This window comes from Coturnix japonica, chromosome 37 (assembly GCF_054131305.1).
Source record: "Coturnix japonica strain WE chromosome 37, WE-NBRP24, whole genome shotgun sequence".
Taxonomy (NCBI): Eukaryota; Metazoa; Chordata; class Aves; order Galliformes; family Phasianidae; genus Coturnix; species Coturnix japonica.
The window spans coordinates 632,301-644,271 of NC_140699.1; the positions used below are offsets into that span (position 1 = coordinate 632,301).

Here is an 11,971-nt window from a genome sequence, read left to right on the forward strand (position 1 = left end):
CACAGGTGGGATGCACATCACTGAGCTTCAGAGCTGATGACTGTGATACAAACATCTACTCTCCCTCCATAATCAGTGGAAAGAAATAAACCTCTCAGGCACAATTAATCTGACCTATTTAAGTGTTGCTTTAAGATAGCAGGAATTGCACTCGAGAATCTACTGACTGTCCTGATGTGATCTCCACTGACTCTAAAGAGACATAGTTGTAAGGAGATGAATCCTACCCAGTGATTGCTTTTACTCACAGCAAACCTTAAAATAGAAATAATGTGCATATGTGAACAAAGCAGGGGTGGAATATACCTTTCAAAGCCAATACCACTCAATGGAGACTGTAAAAGGATAGCGTTTCTCTTACAGTGAATAGATACAAATCTGTACAAAAGACTATAAAAATACATAGACATACACTTATAAGTGTTTCTCAGAGTTCCTTTCAACTACAATTTCTGCATCTCCAGGCAGCTGTCCCCCTTCATTAACAAGTGCGAATACATATCGAGATGCCTCTGACTCCACAAACAAACTGAATTCATGCTTTTACTTTACAGGGTGCTTTAAGAAAAAATATATATGTGTATATATATATATTTTTTTTTTTAATGACACTTCATTAATTTTTTTTTCTAAATCCTGTTCATAATAAACTAATTTCTCATGGCCCAATAACAGTGTGGATAGGAGGATGTTCTCTCCATGGATTAACATCAGGACTGTAAGTCCCAGTGCCACAATTTGGCCATGCCCACACAGACAAGTACTCTTCCCTCATTTGCCACTAAGGAAAGATTAGGACATCGTTTAATTTCTAGACTGTTCTAAATCCAGAACTGCTAGAAACAGAAAAGACCAAGATTCTTTTGATTCAGAGCTACTAGATATTGGAAAACACTGTGAAATTAATGCAACAGCCCAGAAAGGGAATGCAGTACATGGAGTGCTAACGCACAGATATAGAGTCTGCTGGCATATTTTTTCTTGTCTAAAAGCAGCCATAAGGAAGAGGAGCTCTTCAAAGCTCAAAGCCCAAGAGGACATAGCAGTTGCAATGCTCCACTACGAAATGAGAAATGCATGCAGGACATTTCAGCCCTATTGTGAACCTATTTCCTAAGAGAAGGTCAACTCAGAGAGGCACGGAGGGTATTCAAAAGGCAAAAGCTTTTGACCCACAGGAGCTGTTGCTATGCCTGATATGGCTCTGAACAAAGACAACTGTTAAATCCAGGTATTATACACATATAGAGCACTTATACTTGAGTGCATAAAATAGCCACTAGGGCAATTACCATTTAAAACCATAAAGGCAATGTTATAACAGAAGTCTAGTGTTGAACATCCTCTAAATATTATGGTTAAGGTTTTAAGCCTGATACCTACTCCACTACAAAATGAACGTGAAAACTGCAGCACCAGACTATAATCCGACGTAGGTTTAATCAAGACTGAAATTTGTCACTACAGACCTACATTTAATTTAACAAATACATAGGTGAAACATCTGTGAATCTACCACGGCAAGTTTCAACTTGATGTTATGCGCCCCATGTTTAACACAGGCCAAAAAGACAAAGCTCTGATGATGGAAAGCCTCAAATCAGGAACAAACAGCTCCAGATTTGTATGGCTTTGTACTGCTGCCACAGCACCCATATATGTCATTTATGTATACAAATCCACTCATACACACTGCTGAGCTATTACCAAATCTTGAAAGGAATTTCCCAGCTGCACAAAAATGAACTACCTCTTGGGCTAGCAAATGAATTTGTATGTGCAGCAATAACATCTGATTGATGTCACTGTCACATTCTCTTTAGTTTCAGAGAATTTGATAACCCCATCAGATACTGCTGCTGTGAGGAGAATCCCTATTTGTTAATCCAAATGGCATCTGTTACTGGAAAAAAGTAGAGACATCATTCCTCAAAGATGCAGTTCATATACTGTTGTTCATATATTCCCAGCTAGACATGATTTCAAGTACTCTGAAGATTAAAGAGGAGCTGTTTTGTGTTTCAATTAAGAAACAATTTGAATCAAACAATCAGCTTGCCTGCTCCTAAGGAATTATATTCTCGGTACATATATTTATGCCTACACAAATTACCTTTTGTGCATTCTCCTGAGTGTGTGTGGCATGTAGCTGTGTGTTGAGCTGCCCAGTGGGTGCTGGCAGACACCATACCTCTGTACTCATATTTGGGAGGAAGACGTACCAGCAACTGCCCCTAAGAAGTGTATTTATTGATGCTTGTACGCAAGTATGTCATGATGACCCATCGCTTCAGTTTTTCCTTCTGATCTCTTCCCCTCCCCTGCAAATCTCCGCTGAAGGCATAACAGTCCTTGAAGTATAGTTTTAAAGCAGATAAATGATTTCATTTAGGACTCGCCATAGATCCCTTTTTGTACCCAAGCTATCAAGACCAGACACTATCCTCTTCAATTCTGCTAAAAGAGCAGAATGATACAAGTACAAGAACAGAGGTAAAAGTTGAATATGACAAGATTCATGTTATAGTCAGACATCAATTATATTACAAAAGAATTTTCATTTGTGTCTCTAACAGCTCTAGAAATAAACAAAAGGAAGGCACATATGATTTAAAAGTTACATCCGATTTTTAAAAGCCTGCTTTAAAAGTTCTGATTCCTATAACATATGTAAGAGCATTGAAAGTGGAAGAAGCACATGACTCTAAATAAGTACACAAAGGTTTAATGCAATACAGGGTAGGCAGTGTAACTGCCACTAGTGAAGTTGCAAGAGCAATTGACCTTATAGGACAATGATATTTTAAGTGTCTATAAACTGGTAGTAAAGATGTTTCAACATTAAGTGCCCATATAAGACTTCAATAATGTTTGCGGGGTTTTTTTTGAGTACTTCATGTTTTACTACACTGCATTTCTGGTAATAACAGAGCAAGTAAAACACAGCTTAAGATTTATAGCTTAAGATGGTCAAGAAATAAAGTCAAAGTTTTCTTTAAACGTAAATAATTTCTGCTCTCAAAAAATAACCTTAAATATCCATTGTTCACTATGCTCTCAATAAAGCAGTCTTTAATGAGACACTAAAATTTGTTTGTGGAGACTTGTTTTGTAACAGCACTGAGGACAAATCTATTCTAGCGTCATGTACAACCGTAACAGTGTTCCCTTTAACTTATCATCTTACACTACATTTTTAAATTAGAAAGACCAGATTATCTTTAACTAGCTAGTCAGCTGCAGCTGATGCGCTGAGGACCCCACAACTTCAGGTTTCTCACTCATATTGTGAGAACGGCTCTTCCTTACAGTTTCAAGCACCCAGGACTGACGAATGAAAACCTAACATGATGCACTCTGCCACAGCTACTGAATGAAATCTTGAGTGTGCAAAGCATCTGACCCAAAGCCCAGATGTAGACATGAGAGGCATGCAAAGCGTTTCCATTCAGAAATGAGCATAACAAAGCAACTTTGATTTCCCATGAATCTGACGTCCAGGATGATCAGAAGGGTGAGCGAGCACAGTGATTTTCAACCTGAGATCCATCATCCAGAGACACTGAGCCTGTTGGCCCAAGCCCCATCATCAACTAATGCAATGTGGGACTCTTACAGATGCCATGAATTCTGCAGGTTTCATTAAATGCCAGCAACTGACCAAAACATTCATAGGACTGCTCGTAAGTGTGGAATTTTGAAAGGCACAAGTTTCCCAGCCAATCAGACTAGTTTTCATATCTCCTGAGCATTATGTACCAGCATTTCCTATTTCCCTCTGATATTTTTATAATAGAAATTTATTACAAGAATTTAAATTAGCATCAACAAGATTAGTTAAGAGGTTTGTGTCTTTACTAGTTTCTAGAGCATCCCCCTCATGTGATTTGACACGTGGCTGAAATTGGTTAAATTAAGTCAATGAAAAAGGGCTTGCATTACATATTTTGTTCAATTGCATCTATGCAGATTCACAAATTCTTCTTGCTTATAAAATGAAAGAGTCTGAAGTTAAATTGGATTTTATGTCATTTCCTTTAGGTTCTGCCCATACGTTAGTACAGTGAGGTTACAAGAGTGTTCATGAAGAGCAAAACTGCTTTCCAGTTATGATTCTATGAGACTGGGCTCTTCCTACCTCCTCTCTTCACAGCAACAATGTGAAATTTAATTTAATCTATTTCAGAACTGCAAAGACAAGTACTCTTTTAGCAAAGCATAAGAGGGTTATCACTTTGAAGAACCACATTAGGCACTATAGTTCAGTCTTACACAAGAGATTAATTGACATGTGCTGTAGATTAATCAGAATAAGGCTTTTCATTATGAGTGGCCAAACATAACCAAATCACTTTGGAAGCAAATTACTGACTTGCCTAGAAATATATATGCAACAATTGCAAGTTTATTATTGCTGCTTGATCAAATGAAACAGGCTTTCAAAAACATTTACCTTGATTCTACATGAACCTCCTCTCACCTGCAGAATGCCTACATTAAAACTAAAACTAATCAAAAGCTACTCCACACTCAACAGAGTACTAAGTTGTCAAGCACAACTGGCATTCTCCTCTCAACAGCAGTGCTTGAGTCAAATTTCTGGCTGAAAAGGCTGCATCCTTTCATATACATCCAGTTGATAAACTATGTTCTACAAAGAGAAGTTTAATGAACAGGAAGAAAAGAAATGGAAATAGGAAAAAGAAACCACAGTTCTCCTTTTGTAGTATAGCCTTGTAACAAATAGTGCAGCGAAGAATATAGAAATTCTGATCTTTTGTCACCTGTCAAGGAATCCAAAGGAGGCAATACATGTTGCTGACACTGTGAAACCCAAACTTTTTCGTCTGACTCTCACACCCACTTTGCCCATTTTCCATTTGTTTTTAAATAAGGTCTGGAAAAAGCCCATAGAGCTACCACAGACTAAGAGCACAATTTAGGGCTGTAACACAACAGAAAGCACAACTACAACAGCAGAGGAGCAAGATCACAGGCTGCAACAAGTGAGGATTTGCTCAAACACAGCAGACACAGAAATAAAGAAAAGTAGCTACTTACTTTGAGAAGGCCTCAGGTATACAGGAATCTCCAACAAGATATCCTCACCTTCACCACCAACCCTCAAATGAGGTGTTGGAAAGGGTAGATCTTGGCTCCAGCCCTTCCAATCACTCAGACACATTACACGCACTTAAGCTCCCCTGGGTAGGCCCTGCCTTCCCACCAGGAGCTCCGTCACTGGTGCAGGCTGTGACTCAGCAGTTCTGCTTCAAGAGTATCTATGGGGAATGAAATAGAGAGAAACCAACCACTGCACCGTGAAATTCCACAACATGAAGAGTATTTTCCTGAGTGCCACACCACAAAAGAAAAACCTTCATACACGTGTCCCATTTTTTCATAGGCTATTACTTTTGTTACATGCTTCACCCACCAGAAGGCAAGTTCTAGTTCAAATTCATTTTGATTCAAGTTTAATTAGCATCCTTTTCATGGAAAATTATCCTGTGTAACTGCTGACATGTCAGTGCATCACATACTTGTTGATCTTTGTTTGGAAGTGGAGAAAATACATTTTTATGGCATTTCAAAAGAAAAGTACATCCACGTGGAAAAAAAAAAAATCACACACTTGACTATAAAACACAAAAGAACTTCACGTGTACCAAAGCAGCAGCATCTGTACACTCAGCCCAGAAAATAATGTTTCTTTCCTGTGTTAAGTGCAAGTTTCTAGCACAAATTTACTTGGTGCAATTTTGTTCTGGAAAAAAAAAAAAAAAAATGTTAAAAACTGTTTGGATACACAGTGAAATCAGATGCAGTACATCTTTATTTTTAATGGAATAATAATTGTACCCAAATTTCATATTCAGCCTTTGAAACATTTACCAGGGAAAAAAAAAAACCAACAAAGGTGTGCTGTGAAGGTTTTTTCAGCATGACTCATATTGCTGTCATAAGAGTAAAAAAGTTTGAATTGATTTTGGTTGTATTGTTTCTTTATCTATAGCAATTGTCTGTCCTCTACTATCTATCTGGCCACCTACTACTTGTGTCAAACGAAGAGATCATCTAGCAAGTGACCCCTGACTTTGATTAGGACACTGATTGCACTATTACCTGATTGCATATTTGTATTCCTTGTAAAAGAGTCTGAACTACAAGAAGAAAGTATCTAAGCTCAATTTTGAATGAAATATTTTTGTTTTGTTTTGCAATAGATTCACCTCTCCTAGCACCTATATCACACCATCTTCTAGAAGTAAACAAGTGTAAGCCTTAAGTGAGATCTGATTTTGTCACTTATCATCTAGACACAAATGGACACAGAGCAGTCTTGTAAATAAACTTACAGATAAACAGGTAAAGGGCAAAGACCAAAGATTCCAAAACAAGGTTTATATGAATAACGTGTCCTCTCTATGAACTCTGTTTGACAGTGGATTGTGCACATATGGGTTTTCCAGGGCATAGGACAGGATATGTCAGTCAGAATAAGGTCATGAGCCCAAATGCTGACAACTACATTGCATGTGGAACACAGAGCTCAAATGCCAAGACTGGGACTCACCTTCTGGCATAAACCACCCACGAATCCCAGAGCCAGCAACTACCAGCAACTCATGAGAAATGAAGCTTGCCAGCACGGGTACAACCTGGAAAACAAATCAAGGACTGATTGGCCAGAAATTTATTCCCACGTAAGGAGTATGTTATTTGATTTCCATGCCATTGTTCTTCTTTTCAGAGGAGAAGCTGAGTTATTCAAGCTCAGTTTCTCTTTGTACTTATTCAGTTCATTAGTTAATGAAGGCTTCCTTATATTAGTTAAATTCAGCCACCATTCATCTACCTGTTCCAGAGTTCACAACAGATGCCCTCTGGCACTTCACAAAGACCAGAATCTGCCTCAAAACAGGAATAATATATCTTATGAAAATGGAGATGGTATTGTTCATATGCTTTACCCCTGACCTATTTCCTCTGCACTCACAGGGCTGACCTGTTCTCTATAATTTTATACTGACTAAAGCAGTAAAAGGCTGAAGTTTATTGTAATATTCCATCAGTCTTTGTTTAGCCAGAAAGGAGGAAACTGCATTCAATCTGTTTGGGTTCTTACTGAATAGTGAAGAGCTCTGTACTCATCCAAAAGCTGCAGGTTCCTCTTCCTCACTAGCAAACACTGATAGTCAGTTCCCTTCCTCAGGTCTTTTAATCCCTATTCTGCTACTACACACACCAGCTTCATTTATACCCCTACAGGTCACCTTCAGCTCTTCTCTTTCAGTCTTAATTAAAGCAAGTGGGTGCTGCCTACCTGTAAATCTTTCCCAGACTCAAAGCTGCTTCTTCTTCTCTTATTTCAGAGATGCTGATGCACACATTTTCATACTCCCAAACTGACTATCCTTGCTGGCAATCCTAACTCATTGTTTAACAGTTTGTACGGAGCAAACTCTGAATAACGCACTGATGTGTCAATTATGTGGGGTGGCCACAAACTGCTTGCTGACATTCTTGGCAGTGCCAACACACTGCCTGCCTCTTAGCTAACTTAAGTGCTGCTGATTGTTAAAAACTCCACACTGACACCATGAAATGTGGGAAAAGGTACAGAGCTGTGGACACCACCTCACTGTGGGAGCAAAGGGGAGCCCTGCTGGTGGAGTCTTACTGATATTCAATCCCCACAAAAAAACAGAGCTTATTCCTACTCAGAATGTAACTGATCCAAGGCTTTGCAAACTTCCTACTTAAAGATTAGAGACTGCCTGACTCTAACATGGGCCATCCCAACCGTCTCAGTGAATAATGGTGCTGATTATGGATCAAAGTCTGGTAACTCAGCTTTTCCATCAGCAAACCCACAGAGGGCTGCTTTCAGTCACCTTTCTGACCAGGGTGTAGGATTGCGCACCAGAAAGTTACCACGTCACTCACTTTCCGTGCTTGAATGTGAACTTCAGGATTCTGCCTTAAATATCCCCAGCTTAGGCATAACCCACTGCTCACTTGTTTTGAGAGCTTCTCTCCTGATTTGCTCAACACAGCAGACATAGTTATTTCCTAATTGCAGACAAGCTCCAGATGTAGGTCAGGGAGTATTTAGCTAGAGGAGGCTAATAAAACAAGTCCCCAAGTGATGGGCATGTCTTTGTTTCCCTGACATTGCTTACTTTTGAACATCAGAGACTACGAGACTGTTTTGGTACAGGAAGTATGTTATGGCTGATGTAGCATAACAAATACTAGCTCTACATCCTTCTATTTAGGCTTCAATAATGTCAGAGGGCAGAAGTGACAATCAATGTATTTTGCATTCAGCAGAGATGACAGGCAGCTAAGAGCAATGGACAGACACAACATGGCAGAACAGAAGGTACTTGCCTGGAATAAATATCGTCTTTGCTCCAGGCCTTCAAGAAATAACATTTCCGGTTTAGATTAATTCGTAATGCACAATGTATGATTGCAGACCTTGCTTTTGTACACAGACCTGGCCTTAAACATTGTTTGGACTGGTGTTGTCAGTCCTTTCTTGATCATTAAATTTATTTCCTAAAACTTAAGAAGCGTAAATGAAAGGCAGCTTCTGAAAAACAGTACTCAACATTTTTATGGAAAGTAGGTTTCTGGCTCTGCTCTTACTAATGCACCCTTCAATCATAAATAATAAAACTGGTGAGTTCTATCTCTTTTTCAGAAAAGTTAGACGGAACTATCACCCAGTGTATACAAAATAGGGCTTCAAAGACACCCGCACTGTAACATAATAGAAGAAATGGTGCTGAATGATGGATGGGAATCAGTTAAACTGATTTCTGGGACACGTTGTGCATTAATAAATCAGAGGCTGTGTGTTCACTGAAAGAAGCGTAGGAGGCACATTAAGAACTTTTACGGGAGTAAAGAAAAAAAAAGTTAACACTGTATTTCAAAGGAACCTACAGGAGGATTAGTACTAAAATCTTTTTATGAGCACTAATTCTGAGCACTTACATGAAGATCAAGAAAATAGTCAGCTCCACAGGAAATCCTGGAAGTTAATTTTTTTAGAAGACACTGCCGCATTTCACTGCATTTAATGACAACCACGCGCTATTTCTGAAGCGCTCTTGCCCAGCTCACAGCAAAGGTATTAGTTCCAACACTGATTGCTAATTCTAACACTACAAAAACACCTTCCTGCTTAGCAAGAACACAGCTTCAGAAACCAAGAGAAAAGCACTGAAACTAGAATCAAATATACACCTTCATCATGGATCCCAAGAAGTGCCCGCTGCAACACTATATTGTGAGCAGAGAGAGAAGCCTACAAGTCCTCGTGACTTGAGTCTGCAGACAACCTCAGTGCTATCTTATCTTCACCTTCCAAGTGGCTGGCTGAACTACATTTAAAAAGGAGGAAGAAAAAAAAAGAAAAAAAAACTCCTCCCAACCTGAACCAAAGATTGACTCCTTGCAGCTCCCAGGGACACAGAACTTGTGTAGGCAGAGAAATTTCACCGGAAAAAGGAAAAAAAAACAGATATTTTGTCTTATTCATTTACAGAACGACCCTGATGCTAATAGCACATTGAGGGTGCTGTTAGAGGCTACAGAGCAAAATGATTAAGACAACCATAGAACAGCTATATGCCAGGGAAACAACATTTCAGTTAATAAGACAAGATGGTGCAGAAGTCTGTGAACACAGAACCACTCTTCTGTCAATAAACTCTTACCCTGTTTTCCTACTTTATTCAATTACAGACTCTTAGAATAAATGTACCACCATATAGTGGGCTTATATACCATTCAGTTAAGGTAACCTAACCATAAATACTTCCATGATTTCAGTAAATTGGAAAAAAAAAACACGGTAAGTGAATACAAAATATGTCCTTCATTTACTGTCATTGTAATATAGTCGAGCTACAACACAATCTTCATTTAGGCAGCTCTAGGTACTAGACCACTTTCAGCAATGGACATTTTATAGCACAAAGAAACACGGGTTTCTTGAAAGCACTCCTGCATCAAAAGCTTAGCATTGTTATGGTGTGTGCATTTTAATGGAGTGGATTGTGTTGTGTATTCATCCTACAGCTCATAGGAGACACATTTTCTAGAAAGCTAGAGGTTAGACAGCATTCTTAAGATGAAGAGCAGGCTGTTATGAGAAAACATAAAAACATGATTTGAGACAACTAAACTAGAAATTTAGAAATATATTGTAAGGCTTATAAATAATTGAAAAGAGAATGTTCCAAAGTTTTGATGTGTCATAAAAGCTTAGTTTAGAAGGTGATGAAATTATTTCAATTAAACAGAACAAATGTCATCCGTGAATGCCTAAGCATTTTAATGTATTCATCCTGTAAAAGTACGGTGCATGCTGAGGCACGGAGGTGGTAGGGGCTCGCACAAAGGCAAGTTATTTGTGAATATAATTTGGACTGTACAAGAAATACGTTCCCAGACTGAGGAAGAGTTTCTCAATACAAAATCTGTAAAAGCTCCAGTGTTGCAGTAGAAAACACTGACTTCAGAATGACAATATACAAAGATGAGGATGCAAATGGTCCAAAGCTACCGAAACAGTTTGGTCATAGCAATAGAAAAAAAAACTTCTTTAACTTGATCCTAATGCATATAAAACAGTTTTGGAACAGACTGATTCCATCGTCTTAAATGGTAGCACTCCCCACCCTGTAAAGGATACAATATTTTCTCTAACATAGGAGCAATATCTAAGTACCTAGTCAGTCCAAAGACAACATTCCCCTCAAGCAAAAACATGAACAAGGCAAAGAAGCTACGCACAAACAAATACAGTGGGTAAATCTGGTACTCAGATTATTTCCCTTTAAGAAAAAGTGACCAGAGAAAGAAAATAATCAGAAGGCAACAAGCTTTAAAGTAAACAAAAACAACCTGCTGCTTGGGCACTTCAGAAACTATCAACTGTAGGACCCCAAAAGCACTTCAGAATTACAGCTGGTTTTGATACCATTTCTTCTTCTTTGAGCCTGATTCCCTCAACCAACCATATCATTGAACTTGATACCAGATTTATCATATTTGCTAAATAGTGAGCATACTTTACATACAGGTGAGTAAACAACCTGTGATGGTGCCCAATACTCCAACCTGTGGAATCCAGAGATCCCAAGCTACAGACTGTGTCATATGCATGTATTCAGTATGCTGATGTACAATGTGCATTGTTAGTTACGATACATTTTCAATTTGGCTGCATCTAACAGCAGCACCATGGACTCAGCTGATGTTATATTACCTGTAGATGAAGGTCTTAGGAAGGTGGCTTTGTCACATTGTAGAGTGAGAACCAAAATCAGTACTTCAGGAAAGGTCTCTTTCAGGCAACTTCGTATTCTTACACATCTTCCTGTAGGAGAGCAAATAAATGGATGATACTTGTAGCTGCTCACAGCAGTTCCTAAACACCTAAGAACAAATGGATTTGAGTTATGACAATCATATCAAACAGACAAACATACAGAAAAATATAATACAAGCTCGAAGCACTAAAGAAGAGTGTTTATTACTGGTATTTAGCTTCTCCCAGTATCTTCCAGTCATTCTATCCAGCCAAAAACCAAAGCTTCCAGATCATACAAATAAAACCTGATTCCTTTGCTCCACAGTAATAATAATGTACTGGACTATATTTCATAGAACTTATTTGTGTCCTGCGAAACAGACTTTTCCATGACTGCCTGTTGTTAATAACCTCTCATGGGCTCACGGGAAACCTCAGTTTATGGCACAGCGGGAGAAATGTCTCCAAATAATAGTTTCATTTTAAACTTCTTTGGCAATCCAGCCAGGTGCACCAACCTCACTAAGGAACAGGGATAGAGTTCCATCTAAGAGACTGTCAGATGAGTGTTAACTCACAAAGCCAAGGAAAATGGGTATTTTGTAGGTAAAATCAGGCCTGTTGGAGACTTCACAT

General features: G+C 38.7%; 1 protein-coding gene across 3 annotated transcripts in view; it reads right to left on the reverse strand.

Annotated features, from left to right (window-relative positions):
* LOC146754829 (receptor-type tyrosine-protein phosphatase T-like) overlaps nt 1-11,478 on the reverse strand; it is a 222,714-nt gene extending 211,236 nt beyond the window's left edge. For all 3 annotated transcript variants that reach the window (XM_085526608.1, XM_085526609.1, XM_085526607.1), the window contains exons 1-3: nt 11,291-11,478; nt 6,578-6,662; nt 5,062-5,282 (exon numbers count right to left, since the gene is read on the reverse strand). In XM_085526608.1, the coding sequence (XP_085382734.1) occupies nt 5,062-5,185 (124 nt within the window). In that variant the 5' untranslated portion in view covers nt 5,186-5,282; nt 6,578-6,662; nt 11,291-11,478. The remainder of the gene's footprint in view (nt 1-5,061; nt 5,283-6,577; nt 6,663-11,290) is intronic.
* Between the last annotated feature and the right edge of the window lie 493 nt (nt 11,479-11,971).